Raw genomic sequence first — 23308 nt, forward strand, 5'->3', positions numbered from 1 at the left:
TCGCTGATTTTCTTGAGTTCCTTCAGCAGGAGATACGGGTGCAGGAGTATGCGAGAGGTGTAGCGGCACCAGATGCTCCCTCAAAGTCTCCAAACTCCGCGGCCTCTGTAGCTGCCACCCTTAATGCACAGCGCATGCCTCGCGCTTCAAACAAACTGTGCCCTGCTTGCTGCAGTGGGACGCACCCGCTCCCACAGTGCCGATCATTCTTGAAAATGGATCCTGAGGCTCGGTGGAGAGTTGCGTCGGCATCAATGGCCTGTTATTGTTGCCTAATAGGGGGACATCGCGCTCGAAGCTGTCGGGCTGGAGGCTGCAGCGAATGCGGACGGAATCATCACGTCCTGCTGCACCGCCACTCCGCTGCCCATTCTCCGCAGTATCCGGGTGTTGGGGTGGCACCCACGACTGGTGCAGATGGGCCCTCGCCGGCTGGTCTGCGGCCGAGGGGTGCAGAGGTGAGGCCCCAGGACGGCCACTTGGAAACAGGACAGCGTCCATCCAGCTCAGGCCCTCCGCAGCCCGCTGCTGCTGCGCAGGCGCCGCCGGTAGGTCCGTTCAGGCCAGAAACGGTCCCAATCAGCACGGCTGGGGCAAGGACAGAATCACGTGATTTCAATGTCGGACGGCATCGCTACCAGGCTGGTGGGGGGAACATTGGCAATTGTTTCTTCCAGACAGCGCTGGTCAGGGCCGGTGATCCCCAGAACGGTCGAATGGTTCGGCTTCTCTTGGACGGGGGATCAGACTCCTCTTACATACGCAGCTCCCTGGCAGAGGAGCTTGGACTGCCGGTCGTTGGCACCGGGACCTTCTCCTGCATCGGTTTTCAGGAGAAGCTCGAGGAGCCACGGGAATACGACCGAGTCAGGATCGATTTGAACAGCCGGTTCGATGACGGACATGTGACTATTGACCTATGGAGCACGGAACGGGTGTGCTCTCCCCTTCCGGTGCCGTCCCTCTCGAAGGTGCCCGGTCAGATGCCCGAGATGATGGCCGATGATTTTAAGGGAGGTGAGATTGACCTGCTAATCGGTATCGACAACCTCTATCGGATCGTGCAGTGGGAGCAAGTCGATGTGGGTGACGGACTTCGGGCCGTCGCCACCGTTTTCGGCTACGTGATGCACGGCTGTCACATGCACAGTGACGAATGCATTAACCCGCCGTGCCGTAGGGTTAACCACCGCTGCATGGTCGAGAAAATGTGGGACATAGACACCATTGGCATTTGTGAAAAGGAGGACCTGGACCCAGTGGAAGCCTCCTTGCCTGAATGGTGTCCAAATGAAGGACGGTATGAAATGGGTCTGATATGGAGATCCAAGGATCGGCCCTTGACCAACAAGACCAAGACGGCGATCAGGACGCAGAGGATGACTGAGAGACTCAGCGAGGAGAAACTTGGTTTGTATCACAGACAGATGTCTGACATGCTGGCTCAATCCATCATTGAGCCGGGGGGAGAACGAGCGGAAAGCGAATGCGGACTTCCGTCTGATTCGGAACCCGCTCTGACCTCAGCAGAAGGAGAGTCTCACGCCTTCTTTCTGCCACATCGAGGTGTCTTTGGAAAGGAAAAACTGAGGATAGTCTTTGACGGTTCAGCTAAGGATGGTGTAGGGAAAAGCCTCAATGACTATCTCGACGCCGGAGGCAATCTTCTGCGAGCCTTGCCAGGCGTGCTGCTAAATTTCCGTGATGGTCAAATCGGATGTCAAAGTGACATCAAAGCGGCCTTTCATCAGGTGTCTGTTAAAGCCGAAGACCGGAAATTCCTCCAGTTTTTCTGGTCCGATCTGCCTCTGAGGTTCGCGAGGGTCCCGTTCGGTTTGTCCTGTTCCCCAACAATGCTCTTGAGAACCATAGAAACACATCTGGAAGGCTATGAGGCCACGGACTCTGAGCTGTGTTCCAAGATACGGGCCGGCCTTTACATGGACGACATTTGTACGGCATTCCCGTCACGAGATGAAGCTGAGGAAGCCATGTCCAGGATGACTGGTATCTTCGGCAAGGCAAATATGCCGTTGCACAAATCCCGGGTTACCGGTGATCCGGCTCCAGATGGGAAAGTTCTGGGTGTGGTCTGGAGCACTGTGTCAGATCAGTTGGGAGTAATGGTACCTGACCTTCCGACTCCAATCAGCAAGAGGGAGCTCCTCTCGACAATCTCTAAAACATTTGATCCTCTGGGTATCCTCTCCCCATGGATGATTCGGGGAAAGGTGTTGTTCCAGAGGATGTGGAAGGAAATGCCTGGCAGTGCATGGGACGGCTCACTCCCTGAAACCCTCCAGAACGAGGTGGAGAACTGGTGGAGTGAGTCCCAGGGGACCACTATCTGGTTCCCTCGGGCACTAACCTGCAGTCCGAACACGGACCAACCAGTCTTTCATGTGTTTTGCGATGCTTCTCAACATGCCTACTGCTGTGCTGTATACCTAGTGGCGGGAGGAGAATCCCGACTGGTGGCAGCCAAGAGCCGTCTGGCTCCTCTAAGCCCTAGTTTGACCATTCCGCGGCTGGAACTGCTGGCAGCCCTGATTGGAGCCCGGCTGATGGCGTTCGTTGGGCGGGTCCTCCAGCTCCGGGAGACCCAGGCTGTGTTCTGGAGCGACTCCACTGATGTGCTCCATTGGATATGGAACAAGAAAACACGCAAGGTCTTTGTTGAGAACAGAATCACTGCCATTCTCGAGCTGACAGCCCCACAGCAGTGGCGTCATGTCAGGGGCGTCGAAAACCCTGCAGATCTGGGGACCAGGGGTATCTCTCTGTGTGCCCTGTCTGGAAACGCACTGTGGTGGACTGGACCCTCATTTATCCTGACGGAAAGGAATGAGTGGTCTGAGGAAGGAACCGACACACAGTTGTCTCCAGAGGCACAAGCAGAAGACAAAGTCGAAAACTTGCAGCGGGTTCTCACAACTGCTGTAGCATCCTCACAGGCAGACGACTCCGATCGTCTTTTCGACATCACTGAATGCTCCCACCTGAAGAAGGTGATCGAGAGAACAGCATGGGTGCGGCGTTTCATTTTTAACACACGGCATCGGAAGGAGGACAGAAGGTCGGGATCTCTGACTCCTGAGGAACGTCGGGAAGCACTGCAACTTTGGATCCGAGAGGCCCAGGAGAAAGCGTTCCCTACCGAGTTGGATTGTGTCCGACAGGGATCCCTCTTGCCAAACAGATCCAAACTGTTGAAACTTCGCCCTCAACTGAATGAGGAGGGTTTGCTCTGCGCGGTCCCACGTACTATGGAACCTCCGCTCCCTATCTTACCGGAATTCGCTCATATCACCACACTTCTCATAGACGAGGCCCACAGGCGCTGTTTTCATCAGAATGCACGGGTGACACTGGCTCTGATATCAGGAGAGTATCTGGTTAGGAGAAGGAGTGTGAACAGGGTTGTACATACCTGCATGCGATGTCGAAGGTACCGAGGTCAACGTTATCAGTCTCGAGATGGGGGTCTGCCGTCCTTTCGGACGCAGCCTTGCCGTCCATTTGCAAGGGTGGGACTGGACTTTTTTGGACCTCTGTTCGTTGAGGAAGGTACCAAGGTGTGGGTCCTGTTGTTCACCTGTGCTACCTCTAGGGCCATTCACTTGGAACTGGTTAGAACTCAGAACACCGAAGATGTTAAGAGGGCGCTTCGTAGGTTCTTCGCTCTGAGATCGACCCCTGAGCTCATTCTGAGTGATAATGCCAAAACTTTCCATGCCCTCATTGGTCACATTCCCCGATCCGTAACGTGGCGTTTCATACCGGAGGCTGCCCCTTGGTGGGGTGGGTTTTGGGAAAGGATGGTCGGAGTGACGAAGAGGAGCCTGAGAATCACTCTCCACCAGTGCCACCTGTCCTTCGACGAGCTCACCGTAGTGTTGTACGAGCTGGCTTTCCATATTAACTTGCGTCCCCTGACTTTGGGCGATGAAGAGCCGCTCACCCCGGCTCACTTCCTTTTCGGTGTCCCCTCGATTCATGGTGTGATTGGTGCCGGAGATGTGCAGGAGGACAGAGTTGATCGGGCTTGGCGTCATCGGCGCCGTGTCGGTGATCACTTGGTCAAGCGATGGAATCAGGAGTATATTGCTGCTTTGCGGGCCTGGACTGTCTCGCCGAGGGGGAGACCCACCCGTCTGCCCTCCGTGGGCGATGTGGTCCTGGTTCACGGTGACGGACCTCGCAGTCGATGGCCTCTGGCTCGGGTCGAGTCGTTGATCCTCGGACCCGACGGGCACTGTCGGGCGGCCATGCTCCTGATGCGTGGCCGTCGAACTCGGCGACCTGTGAACAAGCTGTTCCAGCTGGAGGCGACCACTTGAAGAGCATTCGAGACCGTCGGCCTAGCGGCTGGGGTTCGAATGTTCGGGACCGTCGGCCTTGGGGCTGTGGTTCGAGCTTCGAATACCGTACCGTTCACCGGCTCTGTTCATCTGTATATTTGACTGTTTCCACCCTATAAATGTGTTAATGCTCATCCGTGTTTCCCATGACCTGCCCTGAAAAGACTCGCTATGAATGATATGTGTCTGACATACGTTTCCGTTTGCTTATCAGGCTGCGTCATGTCCGACCTGGAGCTGGAGGAGGAGGAGGCGGCCGTCTGGTTTGAGGCGCACGCGTCTCCGGAGAGGCCTTCCGGCCCTCTGGTTGCTGACTGCGGCCGGCTGCACCTGATCCTCGGGGATTCTGTCGCCAAGCGGGCCGATTTCTCAGCCAGCTCCGGGGAAGACAGAGTCCTCAACCGCGCCCGAGGAGGAGCCACATGGGCCTCTCTGCTCAGTGAAGTGGACCAGGCCATCACGTCCTGGCAGACGGCAGCAGCGGCGATCGGCAAGGCTACAGGCATGATCGTGATATGGCTCACGGGCAATGACATTTACAGCAAGTTGTCCGGCCTCCCACGATACAGCGACGCCTCACTAAAGGAGATCGCCCGCCAGGCCTGTCTTGTTCTTCAGCGGCTCCGTGTTGTTGGTGAGGTCATCGTCCTGGGTCCGCTTCCCCGGCTTGCTGGAGAACTGAGGGGCTGCACCTGGAACAGTACGGCTGCCTATCGTCTGGAGAGGACGCTACTCAGAGGCGGCCCGGGCGAATTGGCTGCCGTGGTTCCTCTCGGACGGTACCTCGCTCGGAAGATGGGAAGACGAAGAAGTGGTATGAAGGGGTGTGAGCCGTGGTATATGGAGGATGGGGTGCACCTGACGGCCGCGGGATACGCCAGGCTTGCCGGTGCTGGACCATTCCCCAAGTGGCTTCAGATGAAGGCCAAGTAGAGTGGACACTTGGACACTAGACAGTGGTGTGAGCGCCGATGAGTTTTGACGAGGTGGACGCCGTAGTGCTGTGGGATCGGTGGTGCCGTCGCGTGCCGCAGGACTGATAGTTTATTTTGCAAAATTGTGTTGAAAATTTGCTAATTTTCAAGGGGGGAGTATGTTATGAAAGGTGACCACTTGAGTTTGTGAGCCCCAGCCGGGCCGGCCGGCGACGCGCGCGCGAGTTGTGAGCCGCTGTGGACACGTGACCGGCCGCCTGCGGGCGAATTGGGCGGAGCCGACTGCGGCGGCGGCCGCTGATCAGCGGTCAGTTGGCGTCCTGATCTCGAACCCGTAAGGTACGGCCTTTTGCGGCTGATCTTTGCACACGGGTAGAGTGACGGCGCGACTCAGGCACCGGGAGAGTGCGGCCTTGAGGCTGACTCCTTGCACACCGGTTGCTACCGCTGGTCGGCTAGGCTTCGAGGAGGGGTGGAGGGTCGGCTATCGGTGGCGGCGCGGGGTAACCCGGTGCCAACCCCAAATTGGAACCTTTGTGGTGTAGTGTATTTCTGGATCGGATATCGGTAAGGTCAGCTAATGCTGTTTAACTCCGACAATTGTCGTTTAAAGGGTGGCTAGTCACGGGTTGTAATTGATTGTGCTTATCATCACAATATATCGCGGCACTTCAACGCATTTCTTTAAGTAGTCGGTTGAAACTTACAGTCGATCCGGTCTTAGGGTTTGTCTGAATACAGTCCACACTTTTATACACGGCCAGAGTCGCAACACGCCTCGGCCCTCACGGCGAGTCTTGGAGCATGGAAATCGGGCAGCCAGTGATGACTCATGCCACCATCAGCATCTCCGCCTCCAGGACGCCAAGATGTGTGGCCGCAGCCGCAGGCAGCCACGCCGACCCCGCTGCCCGCATGCCCAAGTAGTCTCGAATCGCTGACACCTCTCCTGAAACAAGAGTGGTGTCGTAAACTTAAACCCCTTGCTGGAGCCCGCCAGCCGCGACAACACCGCCACACCAATTTTTGTGACCCCGGAACTTCCGTCCCGAGCCTTATTTCACGGCACGATGCTACAGTGCGCTACACGTATTGTGGTATTCAGCTTCCATGGAAACATCAACTAATTTGGACGCTCAAACATGGGAGTCAGGAGTGGTTAAGGCCCAGAGCGTTCTGTCTGGTTTATAAAACCTTGGCCAGCAGATGTAAACGTGCTTTTTGTATAAGTGGCTTAATTTTGACGCAAAAGGGCACTAACCTTCGGCGCAAATAATGCAGAAATTTCAGCGCAAATTGCAAAATAGCTTGCGCCGAACTTCGGCGCATGACGGCTTCACGGGCGTCCGGCGTACCATATGGATGTTTTCCAGTTTGGGCTGCAGGTTTTAGCTCTAGGTTTTAGACTGTAGGTTTTGGGTTGGGTTGGGCTGGGCTGGGCTGGGCTGGGCTGGGCTGGGTTGGGCTGGGCTGGGCTGGTTGGGGTGGTTGGGTTGGGTTGGATTAGGTTAGGTAAGTTTAGGTTAGTTTAGTTTAGGATAGATATGAATACCTATTTTTTGTAAGTTGAATTATTTTTTTCATTTTGTAGCATCATATGCCTTCCATCTTTGAACTGCCATATTCAAGCACCAGAATAAGTATGGACTTGAACCTTTTCCAGTCTGGATGCCTGTATGGAAGTTGTGCAAAATCATGCAGTTGAAGGTATTGTAACCACAAATAAGAGCTCATGACTCAAGTCTCAACTTGTCCATAATTGGTTATCTTGATGTATACTTGTAGACCTTTCCTCTTACTTGGCACACAGGCATGGTGTCACAGTGTTCTAAAATTGGATTTCAATTGGGTGTCCCAATAAAAAAATCTGAAGACAAAATGAGATAGATTTAGTCTTTCCGCAAAACTGCATAATGCCATTTTTACCTCAGATTTTGTCAGAACCTTCACAGGATCTGAAATGAAATGATGTAGAGTAGATGCATCAACTGTCAAGTCATGCGTAACCTGGCAGCCTGCTGTTGAATCAAACTTTTGACATATTTTTTTAGCAAAGATGAAATAAAGCCACTTGTCATATTTTTAGGATGAAAACATTTTCCCCATCATGTGTGGTTATTCACCTAAAATTCTGAAACATGGAACACTGTCATACCAGCATTCCATCATGTCAACCAGCATTCCGCAGCATGTTAGCAGAAGCAGCAGCATGTTATAAGTATATGAAAGATCCAAATAGGTTGTAGGTTGGTAGGTATTGGTACTAAGTTTAACTTAATAGGTTAGTAGGCAAGGTTAGGATTAATTTTAGTTGAGCATCAAGATAACCATTACGAACAAGTAACAAAATCCTTACCTACCCTTGAAAGCATTGCTTCAATCACATCATCACGAAGAACCAGACAAAATTTTTGCACATTCTTACACTATTTGACATCCTGAATCTAGATATGATGCTTTCATGTGGCGCAAATACAAGAAAAACGAATAATCAAACCCGTGCGTATTCGTATCAACGGCGCCAAATTGTAGATCAGACCTTTTCTGAACAAATGCCACCACAATTTTAATTGATAAGGGATTAAAATGGCATGAGCATCAACATCTTGATTTTTTCTAAAAGATAGCGATAACTGATAACTAATAACTTACCATTCATTTTGAAATCACGGCGGTAGGTACACCAACACATGGCACTGAAAACAGCAAAAGACGGAATGGCGGAATCTTGGGCGGAATGTCGTATGGAGCCCTAAAACGCAGCTCGAATTGAGCCCGAAAAGGAAGACGAACTGATGCCGCTTTCGGGGCTAATGTACTTTGAGCCCGAAAAGGGCGCCTAACTGATCCCGATTTTAAAATCATACAGATTTGAGCCCTGTTTTGGCACTCATATGAGCCCTTATTCAAAAATGTTCTCAAAGTGTTTTCTGAGTGCTCACGAATACGAGGCACAATCACTATCGCGCAGTGGACCGGAGCAATCAGGGCGCGCACAAACGAGCGGTCTATGCAAATCATGCAAATCAAATCACTATGCAAATCACTATGCAAATCACTTGGAAACGGCCAGACTTTTCCCATTTGGCGGTGTCGCAGTGCAACTGTCCGACTTCCGCGAATCGGTCTCTCGAGTTTGGTGCTTCAGCGACACGTTCGTCTCCGTCCCCCGAGAACTGTCGAAACCGACGCAACAACGACAGTTACGACGCAACGACAACGACGTTAACGACCGGGGTATCATCGACGGTAACGACGCGGCTCATTCCGCCATCGACTGTACAACGCACTGTTTGTCGACCCCAGCGAACGACGCAAAGCGGCGAGCGGTCCGGCCAGGCGACAAACGGGCCCCCATTTACTACAGGCGGTGCTAATGAGTCCGGTGAAAGGGCCGCCCGACCGGCTCGGGGTGGTCACGGCACCAGCTGGCCGTCCGACTCGGCCCGCTCCATCCGTCATCACGCCGCACGCCATCGGGCGCGGCGAGCTTCGTGACTGTGCCGTGACGGCGAGCGGTTAGCAGGTACGGAACGAACGCCATTCACGGGTCACGCAAATGAAAGGTGAAGGAAGTTCGGAGCATGCATAGAATTCAAAGAACAAATTCACAGCTACTCCAAACGAGGTTGGAAAACAAATAACCGGGTGAGCAAGCTTTCCAAGCCGGCGGACGGATCTGGGGCATGTGGGCAATGTCACGCTCCACGCGAGGTCCGAGATGTGGCCCTGGCGCCTATCATCTAAGGCGATATTGCTCACTTCGTTTAGCCTCTGAGCCCCAGGCATTTGCTAAATGGGAGCCGTCTTTACATCGTTCCAGCGCTGATGGGATAGCTCAATCGGTGATCAATCAGGCCTTACGACCAATTAATGTCCATTGAAAAACGAACAGGTCTTATTGGACACGCGAACGTCATAGAAATAAAAATAAATATCTGCACATAGCCTATTGGGATGGTGAGCACTGGAGGAATATGAAGGGGAGAAACAATACTGACAGAGGGAAATCCTGGGATGTCGAAGACAAATTCATCGCTATCAATGCTGTTACGACTAGACAGTCAGAAGTCAACAAAAGGAAAATATAAATATTTGCTTAGCAATTGCAATATCTATATTAACCCGTGATGAAGGCCGAAGATATCGCACAGCTCTGGAAGCTCTGAAAACGACTCTGGAAGCGAAAGCCGGAGGACCATTAATTTGATCCTGACGGAGCGACACACAAAATGGCCAGGCAATTTGTGCCGAATATGATATATTTCGCGAAAGATCCAATATCGGGCTCCCATCAATCATTCGTGTCCTAACTTAACACAATAAAAATTATGGCGAAGGAAGAGGGGAAAATAACCGGTGGCTTTCTTTCCGTTTATCCGCTTTTAACAACGAGGCTTTGAATGATTTTCACAACTTCTGCATTGTTGGTGGACAGTTACTTGCCTAAGCTAAATCAATACCATGAGCTGTTGCAAATTCACAAGCAAAGAGAAAGATCAACTTCAACTGAGGGAGTTACATACATCTCTCTTGGGGAATATTCTTCGTCCGTTCGGGGAGATACCAAACTGCGATCCTCTGACTTTGCCAATCGAAAGATCCGGGGAAACAGCGATCAAGCGTAACACCTTGGTGCGAGAATCATGTGTAGAAGCATTCTGCCTGGCATACCATGACAGCTAACACGCGTGATCTCGATAAGCACCCATCGAGTCTCGTATCTAGGGAAACGACCCAATTCTATCGTGCAGGGAGATTATCTTGCACAGAGGCCAGTTTTACCAACAGAAAAATAGCAGCCCGGCGCAATTTTTCTGTCAAAAACCAGCCGACGAGTTTCACCAACCAGGCGAGAAAATATCCGCCGGCGTGAAAAAGTATCAGCCAGAAAAATAGCCAACGAGTTTCACCAACGGCAAATGCGGCATTAATGGAGTGTTATTTTGCGCCATTATTTGTAGAAAAACAGCCCAAAAAATAGACGGGGGACCCCGTCTATTTTTTTGATGTCGTGTTGGAACAATTGGCCTCATTTGTTACTAATTATCGTGATTTGCGCTTCCCAGTTGATACAATAATTTAGTATCATTCATGGCCAATTTGTAAAGCATCTGGGCTTCAAGATTAGAAGAGGAATACTGATGATATTGCGTAAAGAAAGAGCCTTTGTCACCAGGCAGGACCAAAAGGAACCAACAAGACTGGTGTTTGGTGTTGTGGTGTTAGTTTTTTCGTTTATATTATCTTTTTGCTACAAGCACCCAACAGCAAGATGATAGCACATTATTAACTAGTGGACAGCTTACAAGTTCATTGCTCGTGCGAGTCGCATGGAAGTGGAAAATAATGATGGAAGATCATTTTCGAAAATTGAAGGTGCTTGAACAAATGCTGGAAGGAGAGGCAGAGAGGGTAGGCTCATTGGACTCAAGATTTTAAATAAATATGTCACTGTTTTCACATATTCAGCTACATTTGACAATGCAAGGCGCCAACTACTGATACCACTACTACTTTTGGGTGGAACTTACTTGAGCTGTGCGGAATATGGAAGGTGCAATTGACATGGCTAAGACTAAAATGGCAAGATTTTCAAGATCAATGACAGTAAATTTAAAAAAAGAAATTGAATAGCATGAAAGAAATGTATAAAGGCTTGTTTTTGAAGCCAAACGTGCAAAGTTTGCATGGTTGCGAACCCGAACAAACTTGCTGTCATAAGATTGTGCCACTGAGCTCAGCAAGTCATGCTGCCAATATTGAAGGAAAAGAAAATAACAGTAATGTTGTAAAATGTAAATGAATCCATAACTGTTGTGTGTGCATTGTGCTGATATTGAATGCATGTGTATCTTGCATGCATGAGTCATGCAGGGATCATGTTAAAACTGGCTGTAAGTATTGTGAGTTAGTTTTGGAAAATTTTGGAGGCACCAGGCAAATTGCGGCCGAAATGTTATTTGTTCACCTCAGCGCTGAAATTTCTGCTCACAGAGTTTTCAGATCATGCGCCGAAATGTTCATGCAGCCCATCCGTTACACTGGTCATGTTGACAGTGACAAGGATTTTTTCCCAGTCTCATGTTGAAATACAATAATAATTCACTTAGCTTGATTTTAGCTTATGTTTTTCATGCCAGTTCCTAGAATAAAGCAGCCAATATTTTCTGTCATGTGAGAAATATAATAACAATATGCACAATTGCAGGTTGTGGCATGTTGTAAGGTTTTCCTTGTTTATTGCTGAGGTTTTTCCAGTCTCTGCTGCAAAAACGGTGATGAATCCACCATCGTCCGACGGTTTCGATGACGCCAATCATCGGCGAGTGTTGCTGTGATGGCCGACCTGACTGAGCGCACAGCGGCAGCCGCCGTCGCCAATAACGACAGTGAGGACACCTCCGAGTCGGACGGAGACGCCGCCGCTGACGACTTCACCGTGCTGGACGAGGTGGAGCGCTCGAGCCGACAGACCGTGCACCGCGTGCGCTGCCTGACTGGCTGGCGCACCTGCAGCCGATAGGCGACCGGCGGCCGGCGCCGGCCAATCTGCCGGCGCTCTGCCCCGAGCTGTGCGCCCGGCTGGCCGCCGAGGGCATCGAACAGGTGTTCCTGGTGCAGGTGACCGTGCTGCCCGAGCTGCTGGCGGCCGCAGAGTCGCCACTGCCACCGGCCGACCTCTGAGTCTCGGCGCCGGCCGGCCGCTCGGTGCCCGCCGTGTTCCGCCAGTACGACGCCGACACGCCGCTCTGCGTCCAGCTGCTGGGTGGAGACACAGTGGCACGAGGGGGCGCCAACTGATGGCGGTGGGGCCGCGCGGCCCGGCCTCCCTGGCTGATCGTGGTGAGCACTCCCGGCTGGCTGATGGATCACATAACCAGCGCCGAGGGCTTCTCGCTACCGCACCTGCGCTACCTGGTGATCGACGAAGCCGACCGGGTGATCGCGATGGCGGAGACGGGCTGGCTGAAAGCGGTGGAGCGGGTGGCGGCGGCCACGGCCCGCCGCCCTGCATCGCCGGCCGGCTGACGGCCGCCGCCGTCTGCGCGCCTCACCTACCGCTTCAGAAGCTGCCATTCTTGGCCACCCTGTCACAGAACCCGGAGGCCGGAGAAGCTGGAGCGAATGTCGCTGTTCCAGCCGCGACTGCTGGCGGCCGACACGGCGGCCGCCGCCGTCGTACTGCCCGGTCAGTTCGTCGGCAGGTTCACCACGCCGGCCGAGCTGAGCGAGTCGTTCAACGTGGTGGCGCCGCAGCCGCTGAAGCCGCTGGTGATGCACCATTTGCTCCGACAGCCCGACTGGCGACGCTCGCTCGTGTTGGTCAACTGGAACGAGGTGGCGCACCAGCTGGAGCTACCGCTGTCTGTGCTGGGCGCGCGCGTGACTGAGTTCTGTGGGGTAGTGGCGGCGTGCCGGCGGCGGCGCGCGCTAGCTGAGATGGCCGCGCTGGTGTGCTCGAGGCTATAGCGCGCGGTATTGACGTGGACGCCGTGGACGCGGTCGTGTCGTACGACATCCCGGCGCGGTTGAAGACGTACACTGCGTGCGTCGGACGGCGCGCATCCGCCGGGCCGGCCAGGCGGTCAAGCTAATGTTGGAGCGGCAGCGCAGCAATTTCCAGCGGCTGATGGTGCAGGCGGGCGGCCGGGTGCGGGAGACGCTGGCGCTGCTGGACGAGCTACGAGCTGCGCCAGTACGAGGCGACCTACGTCAGTGGATTTCCACACTAGCTTCTAGTGGATCGCTGTTGTTTTTTATGCTCATTGCTCATGATTTATTTACATTTTAGAAATATTGCAATGAAATAGATGTATGCGTTGTCATCAGCCTAGAAAAGTTAAAGTAAGTAAAGCGTTTTAGTTGCATAATGTATGTTTGTTCATGAACACGGATTTAACATGTCCTAACTCCCAAACATTTCGATATTAGACCCGAGTTACAAACCAATCGAAAGGCTTAGACGATCATTTGGGGCGTAGCCAGACGGCTCGGCTGGGTGTGAAAGCCGGCGACCAAGGTGGTGACCACCCGATCATAATGCACAGCGGTCTCCGTCGGACGATTGTGTCCGCGCGCAACGAATGATCTGGGCACACGCAGAGGAGTTCGGCAGGACTCTCCACTGAGCGGTACTGGGCGCAGTCGAACGACGGTCGACGACGCTAGCGCAGGTATTGTTAATTTGTTACGACTTACGAGCCGGACCAGTGTAGCGGGCCTGGAGCAAATATTCTTTGCTGTGTGGCGTTCCTTCTGCTCGACCGGGCCCGGCAAACGGGGCCTACATATCGGCTAAAACCAGCTAGCCGGGCAGTCTGACCTCCACCTCGCCGAAGCGGAGCGAACGACGTACCCTCAGCCCTGCAATGACCGCGGTGCAGCAGTTAATCTGGGTAGGTATTTTCCTAAGGTAAGACACTTGCCTTTGCACAATGCTTTACATATATAGGCCTTGGCGAGTTCGTTAGCCCTCTTACTCCCGCTAGAAGGTGCTAATGCAGTGCACGCGAAGCCGCCTCGTAGCACCGCAGTTCAACTTCAATCGCTCGGCAGCGGAACTGTCCGTCGTCCGTCCAGCTTCAGGTGGCGTCTCTGGGAGCAATGCTGACCGCTTATTTGCCGCTCTTTTGAAAGCTAGGAAAGAGGTGCGGCTCCCGGATCTGTCGGGAGCGGGACTCATAGGCGGCGGAACGGGTAGGGCACCGGGGGACCGTGCCCCCCTTTGATTTTGACATTTTAATATAAGCCCTATGGGCGTTGCATGGAAAGAATGGGACCAAAAGTCGGCAGTGCCCCCTTAATTGAAGGTGTTCCGCTGCCACTGGAGTGGTCCCATCTAGTCCCCACCTCATAGGTGGAGGTCCACACATTGCGTTCTCGGTCTACACGATGATTTTCTGCAAGGTGCGACTAAAAACAGACAAAAAGGTACATAGCAAGTTGAAGGTATTGTAAAAATTAATATAATAGGCTGACAGGAAAAAAGATCCATCTTAAATTTGCCTTAAATGCAAGCTTCCTTACGTCACCTTTATGAATGACGTACCTACGTTTACAATTTGGTAGTTTTGTATTGATTGGCTTTTGCTGGGCACCAGAATGTTAATATAGATATGAAAGTTTATAATGCTCTACTTTGTTGTTATTTCTCTTGAAAATAATGTAATAATTTACGATAATAATATTTCGAAATGTATATAGCATTTGCATTAGAAATCACGCTTCAGTTTGATTGAAAACATGCTTTAAATGATTTATTAACCTCCTTGACATATCGTAATTTGATATCGTAACAGAATATCAGCTGACTACCGGCGACAAATAATTTCCGTCCGAAGTCGGCTGGAATTTTTTGTTGGTGAAACTCGTGGCTGTGTGGCGTCTATTTTTTCGGCTGGATATTTTATTTCGGCGGCCGGCTGGTATTTTTTGGTAAAACTGGCCTCAGTACAGTGATCTCAGGGCACGGCCCCATCCCACTCCCCCAGAGTGCAAGACGCTCGGAGGCACACAGAAACACAGCATCGTTATCTATGAAAGCTACACCCTAAAAAATTACACATATCTAGCACCTGAACATGTCCCCGTTCACCATACACAAACCCACATACATAAGCACGCACACACAGTTAAAACACCTTCCCTCCAGTCGCCAGTCGTAACAATCGGCGCATAGACGGTATTGTGCTCTTCATCAAACAGCACCACAACCAGACGCAGCAATTCCCCCAACCCCTTCCCTTAGTGTCGCCTGTCGCCAGCATCGCCCTCCCGGCCAACCATGCGTCAACTGTCACCACCAAACACGTGTACTCGCCCTCGGCTGCCTGAGGGGACCCCTACCCTCCCTCCCTCTCCCTCGTGCTGTTTGGTCACGTGGCCCGCGGTGTAGCGGCGTACGGGCCGTGCTACGACCACGTCCGGTCGGCACGGGACGACTATTTCGGGCGTGCTTCCGTCCGTACGAACGGCACGCACCTCAGGCCGACCGGGCGCGGTACGGCGGGGAGCAGAGGGAAGCAGAGGCGGCGGTGGAGGGTCGGACCAGACAGGAGGGACTTCGGCATAAATGTGACAGGCGCATAGTTCTGAAGGTCCCTGAGGTGAGACGAATGTCGTACCAACTTTGGTATCAGGCCATGTCAGCGCTGTTTTATTGCATGCCAGAGCGAGTGCGAATCGTCCAAAAGCAGTTAATGGTCGCATCAATTTGTGACACAATCGTTTCACTATACCGAGTGATAGCTTCCATACGTGAGCATGGTAATTCATCGCATGTCAAACCGTTCACAGCTGGCCGCAGTGGCTGTGCGCAGCTCGTTCACTATCCAGGCCGGCGTTATACTGCCCTATGAATATTTATCACATACGTTCAATGCATCCGGACGGCATCGGGAAGACCACGGCATAATTGAACGGCAGCTCGACTAAAGTGATGAGCTCAGGCGGTGGTGTTATCTAGAGTACTGCCATGACTGGCTTGAGCTTCCGACACAGCTGGAACCATCAACTATGTAGTTCCGCGAACGGATAGAGGGGCTCAATGGCCAGCAATACACAGAGCGACCATGATTCATGGTCACCGCCGATTCTCAGCAGCGAATAACAGCAGCCCATGCATTCAGGGCAGCCTCAAAACACAGGACTTCGGCTACCAAACGCAACAAAATAATAATACATTGCTACGCAATAGCGAGCAAACCCCGTCTCGCATCACAACACAAAACCCATGCCGACTCCTCTCCATTTTCCCGAACAACGGTCGGCAAGCGCCCTCTCCCCTATCCCCGTGGAAAGGAGCCCCTATGACTCATCGTCGCGCGGCACCCATTCGTCTCCACCCCTAGGAAGCCGACTGGAACGGATCCAGCGGCTTCCCCCGTCGGCGGCTGGCCCTGACAGCGGGGCTTCCGGACCGATGAGCAGCGTCCCGGCCCCGCCCAGTCGAGCTCGGGGTGTCGGGAGGGGCGCTGACCTCCCGCACGCTGAGAGGATAGAACCTCACGATAGCCTCCCACACACTGTCTCTGACAGAGACTCTGACAGAGGCAGTGGGTGACAGAGACCTAACGCAGACCTCTTAGTCTCTGACAGAGATAGTGAGTGATAGAGACCTAAAGCAGACCTATGCCACACACATTCACTGAGAGAATGGAGCCTCACGGTAGCCTCCCACACGCCTGAAAGTGGGATTTAACGTTGACCTCCCACAGCTTATGAGAGGATGGCGGACCTCAAGCTGTTCTTACATGCACGCACTGTTTCTGGCAGAGGCCTAACGCAAGTATCCTATGCAAGAGCACATCCTCTGTCTCTGATAAGGTAGAACCCAATGCGGACCTCCTTCACAAGTGCTCTGACATGATTGAACCTCAGAAATCCCCTTGATTTTGTTTGTGCCGGAAGTATAATGCACACGAAAACGAAGGCCCGACCATTGTGGCTTACACTCGCACCATTTCAGATGCACCCTCTCTTGCTCACGTCAGCCGGCAGTTCTTCCTGTCCATTCAACCGGGCCAGAGATTTTCCACCTGTCACTCACTTCTCACTTCTTAGGGGGGAAGCCTTGGCTGGCTGCTCCCCTGCTAACCAGCAGTAACACGTAGCTGCCTGGTTCCCAGTCAAAAGCAGTCCAGTAAGACTGCTTTTTAATCATCGTCATGCCTCTCCCTCCCCAAAAAAATGCGTCTTCTGTGACTGCAACCGTGCTTATTCCAACCAATCTTTCCGCAATACATTTTTTCAGAAAATTCGGAGAAAGATCAACACCCTCTCACACCCTCACGCTCACTCACTCGTGCCTCTTCTCAGCCCGTCTCAGGCCACCCTCCGTCAGTTTTTTTTTTTTAATTCCCTCAGCTTGAGTCGGACCTTCCTTCAGCTGTGTCAGATCCCTCTGTCTGTGTCAGGCCTCCCTCCACCCGTGTCAGCCGCTAATTCCGGGCTTATGTCGGTACGAGCCCTACCCGTGTTCACCTAATGACAACACATCCCCGCACTAAGAGAAAAACCACCGCCGCCAACGACTGACGCCCGCACAAAGCCGGAAGAGACGGCGATGGTACTGCCACCCGGCGGTCGTGATAGGAACTTCACAAAGATGAGCTTCGTTGAATCGAGCTGGGAGATGAGATACCGCATTTGTGTGGGTGGGCAAAAGAGATCTCAATAAGGACTGCCTACGAACGGCCGTTAATTTCGAAAAGGTCGCCTAGCATAAAATGAAAGCGAAAGTTTGATTTATGCCGCAATCTATTTCAGGCGTTTGGTTATTTCACAGCCAGCATCTCACAAATGGACTCAGGACATCAAACAAGTAACTTCTATCATCGGCTGGATTGACGCTATTCATCATCGAACAGTGGCCGACCAAATGCAATATATGAAGTTTTGGACCACCCACTTCAGCCAGGCCGTCTGAGGCAATCCAAGCACGCTCTGAACAAATGAGAGGTCGGATGCGGGCGGGTCCCGCGGATCAGGGTCCGCTGAATCAGAACATGCCCCGGGGGGGGGGGGGGCGTTCGGCAAGGGGGAAGGCGGAGCCGGTCGCCGTCACTCGCACAAAGCGCGACGGCTGGGCTGACGCAGCCAGCCACATTTAAGAACGCTGAATGAAGCGACCGTAAAACATCCGAGAGCTCTACGCAAAAACAGGGCTTGGTTGCAGAAAAACGCCTTGTCAAATGTATTGCACAAAATATCAGGAAAGGGAAACAGAACATTCGGAATTTATTTGCTAAAAACAAAGCTCTTTGCTACCTTCAAGCACCAAACCAAACCAGCAAGACACCAAAGCTGAGTCCAGTAATTGATCAGCCGAAGTCAGCCAATGACGAAACCACGATAAACTTGACCAGACCTAACCAGTACGAAATACCAAGGCCAGGCCAAACCCATGCCAGATCGGACCAGTATCAGACCATTAGCATTTAGCGCACACCACGCCAGATCAATATTAGACAAACCAGAATCGACCAGGCCAGACCAGGTCCTGGAACAGTGAGGGTGGACTGGGAAGCCCCTGCTGACAGGATCGCTGACAGGACCGACAGCGAGCTACGGAGCAGCCCTACGTGACCCGTCACACAGCATAGCTAATGCTACCCCGCCCTCATGGCACCAGTGAGCATAATGTGGAGCCCAGACATGCATGGCGGAAGCACAGAAAGTGCTGGCATATGATGTAAGATGTTGGAGAAGACCAGCAAGATCTAACAGGGCTTTGAGCAGCATATGTTCGTTCCGTTTTCAGTTTCAAAACCACACCGTCTATCACAGTGGCCGCCAGAGAAGTCCACCCCTGCACGGCCGAGTTGGTGTGTCGGTCTGATGTCGGAAGCCGACAGTCGACAGGAAGCAGGCCTGGGCGCACCGCCTTTCAGACTGTGGCGGCCCGTTCCGGTGCGATCCTGTTGGTTTTGGCAGGTGGGGACCCGGGGTGGGTGCGGATGGAGCTGGGAATGTACCGACGGGTCACGGGAGGTTACTGGCAGGTCACTGGAGAAGGAGAAGAGGCAGAACCGACTCTGGCTGACGGGAAAGTCTGACCAGGGATTCTAAAAAAAAAAACAATCAAAACGATCGGAAAAGACATTGCCACTTTTCCACATTCACCAAATCCCAATCATGCCATAATAATTCCTACGCGAGGAAATCGCAGATGCAACGAAGACAACACAGACTCTAGAGAAGGTATTCGAATCAACTCCCTTCATAAAAGCCATGATTAAAGTCCAGCACATAGCCATCACTCACACATGAGCTTTGCGACGCCCCAGCCTTCAGCAGTCAAAATCGTGATGAGCCTTCCTTAACAGACCTCACAAATCTGCCTCCGGTCTTTCATCGGTCTGCCGCGGCTGTCCGATCTGTCCAAACTGTCACAGAGCTGACACAGCTGCTCAGCTAAAGACCCGACACCAAGGGCTACCGGCCACGTTCGTCACAGTCAACAATGATGCCTCGGTCAGAGAACGTGTCAAACACAGACAGCCACCAGTCGCGACCGATGAATCAGCCGCGTCACTACGAGGCAGTCCCATGACAACTGTCGGACCGAATCTGAGTCACCCCCGGCCGCAAAACACTTCCCGATACTCAGCAAACAAACATCGTGTTCTAGCACCAACCAGGGCAGCCACTCGGCCCGGGATTATAAACACAGTGACTGGCAGCGGCCGTTCGATGGCGAGCCCGTCCGGGCCCTGGGCGGACGACGAATCGATAGGCGACTCGATGGAGCGGTTGTAAGGTCTCGGGGTCGCACCGGACGAGCGGACAGCATGACGTTCACAGCCCGCCCGGCTGATGACGAAAGAAGCCTCAATTAAAGCGACGCATCACGGCAGTTGCCTATCCGCTGTGTTGAATCCATCCATAATTATGAATGCTGACCATTTGGCTGTTTCTACTTCGCTTATATTTAACCCTCCACCAGTCTTTGAGCTGATCTCCGTGTTTTCACCACCCTGGCCTCTTGATGTCCAGCGCACCTCAACAAATTCCACATCCACTGCCTCCCACCTCAACTATCTGTCTCCACACTTGTCTCTGCCCGGCACACCCTTGTCTCCACTCCTTCCCCACTCGTCTCCACCCACTCCACCCATGTCTCCCCCCGACTCCCTCTCGTCCTGCGGCCGTTAGCACTGCGGGGCTTCTGGTCTCCATCGATTTGGTCTGAAGCGCTCCTCTGTGCCGTATAATCAGACCATAACCCCCGCCAACGTCCCAGCTCGGTCGGACGAGAGAGGGTGGGGGTCGGGAGCTGAGGCCAGGGGACCACTCCATCATTGGGTCTGCAGCATGGGTATCCCAAGAAGACGCTGTAAATAGACGCTGCGGCGACGGTTTGGGAGTCAGGGTAGAGCCGTGAGTCGGTGGGCGGACAGAGAGGTAGAGTGGTGAGCAGACGGCGGTAGAGTGGAAGAACAGACAGTGGCAGAGTGAGAAGCAGACTGTGCTAGAGTGGGGGAGTAGACACAGAGGCAGAGTATACAGAGGCAGGGCGAGGACATTGTCAGAGGAAGAGGACACACTGTTCTGTGACAGCAAGAGAAGAGAAACAGACGGAGGCAGAGCACAGGAGCTGTCGGAGGCTGAGAAGATGATGGCTGGGGTCGGCATTCAGAACATAAAGGTCACCAGACCGTCTGACCTCAATGGACGGAGCGATGGCATATGCTAGCAGCGTGGGCAGGGTAAGGTCCAGCGGAACCGTGAGCTAAACGAAGCTAAGAGCCAAATAAAGCCAGGATAGAGCTGAGGCAACTCACAGGGCTGCTGAGAACCAAACGCAGACGAGGTAGAGCCGAGAGACAAACATGCAGTTGAATCGAGTCGACATAAAGACACAGCGCATTAGGCCGAAGGTGAAATAGAATGAGGCCCGCTATACGGCCCACGGCCGAGCGGCGATACTCAGCTGAGCGACAGCGACTGATCAATAGGCCTGTTCAATCGAGTCGGCCGTTAGTGGATGTCATCGAATCAACGGACCAACAGCAGTTCCAATCGATCAACAGCAATTCCAGTCGCAGACCTCCACTAACGCCCAAGGTCAATGCCGGCATTCATTCCACCTCTTTTCGCCACAGCTAACATGATAATAGTTCGATAAAAGTACACCACATATGCATTCTTTTACCAAAAACACACTAACATTTTGTAAAGATCTCTTTTTGCACTTCCAAAATATAGCTGATAATCGGGCCCGCTCCCCCGGAGACAGGCTGGTCGTTGACCCTCATCCATAATACGGCGTCGGTGTCTCTGAGCGCCCCTTATCTGCGCCAGGTCGACCCGGAGAGCTGTCCTCGGAGACCCCATTGATCGCGGAGCTCGGTGTCGTGCCACCGCCTGCGCTGCCGGAGCTCCTTGGGTCGGAGGGTAGGGACCGCACGACCACCCACGCACGCACGGCACCGGGTCAAGGTCGAGGTCAGGGCCGAGCTCACCGCAAACAACGTCGACAGGTAGATGGAGGAGATTGTGGGTTCAGAGCGGCGCAGTTTTAGCGCCGGCTATCTAAAATGGTGTCACACAACGACATAGAGAATTCCGTCAGCATTTTCGCTCCTGTGTATTTTGGTCTCATGTCAAATAGTCTTTGAGAACTCTGCTGAGATTGCCGACTGGTCAAAATTTACAAAAATATGATGATAGGTTAAATCAAAACGACCAACCGATTACTGGAAATAGTCGGAATGATAGGAACGAAGCCGGACCTAATCTCCCGCACATCAATATTTGAGATGCTATCGAGCATATGCAATTTTCAATGCCTTTGAAGTATGTAGGCTGCACATCAATTGCAGTTATTGGTTCGATTTCCGGAAATGGATTCTGGGTTCATATCCGGAGAACATGATAGCAGTAATGGAGAGGATATTAATGCAGCGTATCCAGTGGCCATGACAAAGAGCACTGCCGCGCGACAAGTCTCAAATAGGGGATAGCCAATGTAAAATGTCACATTTCACGCTGCCCGCAGATTGCACAGTCGTCTAAGCGTACGGCTATGAAACGTTTGTGGATATTGTCCAAACAAGCACATGTGGCCTCTGCCATAAGCCAGTTTGCTAAATGCTAGTCGTACCGGACAAAAACATCCGAGTTCGAGGAATCAGTAGTCAGTGCCGTTCCTCATCTTCCAACCCTTCCAACTCCATCCTGAGACATTCACATTCACATGACATTTCCTTGACATTCCACTTTCATGACATTTCCCATCCCCAACTTCATTCCCGCCGCCGGAACTCACCTTATCTCTGAGCATACTCCTGATCCTGCCGGCCTGGTCCTTGAAGCGCTGCAGGCTCAGCTCCAGCTCCAGACACCGCTCCTGCCAGTTCACCTCGTCACTCGTCCACACGAACGGCGTGTCGGGAAACTCAGCATCAGCCAGCTCCGACAGCACCGACGGCAGAGACGAGGCCGTCGACACCGACATGCGGGTGTCGGAGCCGATGCTGAGCCCGTCGAACACTGCGAATGGGTCGGGTCGCACGGCGCCCGCCGGTTCAGGAGGGTAGTCGGGAGCGTAGGAGTGTCGTAACGGTGCCGGCGGCGGTGGAGAGTGCCGGGCGCCCGATGACGGGTACGAGAATGTCGAGTGCGGGCGACGCGATGATTTTCCGGCCGCGTCCGCCTCGGCCATTTTGGAAGTCACTGGAGGTCACTTGATGTCACTAGAGGTCACTAGAAGTCACACCGCCGCACTGGGTCACGACGGTTCACTAGGTTAGGTCACAGTAGACCGCGCTGGGTCACGACGGTTCACTGTAGGTTAGGTTACAGTAGACCGCGCTGGGTCACGACGGCTGCGACGGCCGTTGTGTGTCCCAGTGATGCGGCAGGTCACCGGAGGTCACAGCGGGTCACAGCTGGACACTGTCCACTGTCCAGTTTGTTCACAGAAGAAGCCGCCAGGCTATGATTGCCACGTGCCAATCCGCCATCTGAAACAAACAGAAATGACATTCAGCGCGTATTCACTCAGAGTAGTTCGAGTAGATAACAACGTTCAGGACGAAGCCAACTCGGGACTGCACGAGTCTCTTTTTCCAAACTACGCATATCGACACCCCTCTCCTGTTTGCCATAAAGGCAATAAAACATCTGACCGACTAGGCGATAAATTCAGTACTCTCACCGGCTGAAATAGTCACAAGTTCACTATTTTAGGATGATTGGCAAGCCGGCATTGCACACAGGTGAGCCCGCTCAAAAACGGGGGAGGATCCGACATCATAATCAAGTTTGGTAGCAAAGTTCAATACAGGCGTGTGACCTTTATCTCATGCCGTACGAAAATAATTAATGTTTCTAAGCTTTGTGCAACAATGAAATAAAGGAAAATGTGCGAATATCTTATGGTCACAGCATTGCATGCATATTGCATATACCATACTACGTATCTGAATAATATTATATTCTTATTTTCATTCACGAATGAAAATGGCAAATGCTGGGTGATATTGATCGTCCCAAAGCTTGCCT

At 52.7% G+C, this 23308-nt stretch overlaps 1 protein-coding gene across 2 annotated transcripts in view; it reads right to left on the reverse strand.

The window, feature by feature from the left end:
* LOC122365212 (pleckstrin homology domain-containing family H member 1-like) overlaps window positions 1-23308 on the reverse strand; it is a 184910-nt gene that overhangs the window by 107223 nt on the left and 54379 nt on the right. For both annotated transcript variants that reach the window (XM_043336214.1, XM_043336215.1), the window contains exon 2: window positions 22071-22767. In XM_043336214.1, coding sequence (XP_043192149.1) covers window positions 22071-22466 — 396 coding nt within the window. In that variant the 5' untranslated portion in view covers window positions 22467-22767. The remainder of the gene's footprint in view (window positions 1-22070; window positions 22768-23308) is intronic.

Source organism: Amphibalanus amphitrite, unplaced genomic scaffold (assembly GCF_019059575.1).
Source record: "Amphibalanus amphitrite isolate SeventyFive unplaced genomic scaffold, NRLGWU_Aamphi_draft 000722F_arrow, whole genome shotgun sequence".
In the NCBI taxonomy this organism is placed as follows: domain Eukaryota; kingdom Metazoa; phylum Arthropoda; class Thecostraca; order Balanomorpha; family Balanidae; genus Amphibalanus; species Amphibalanus amphitrite.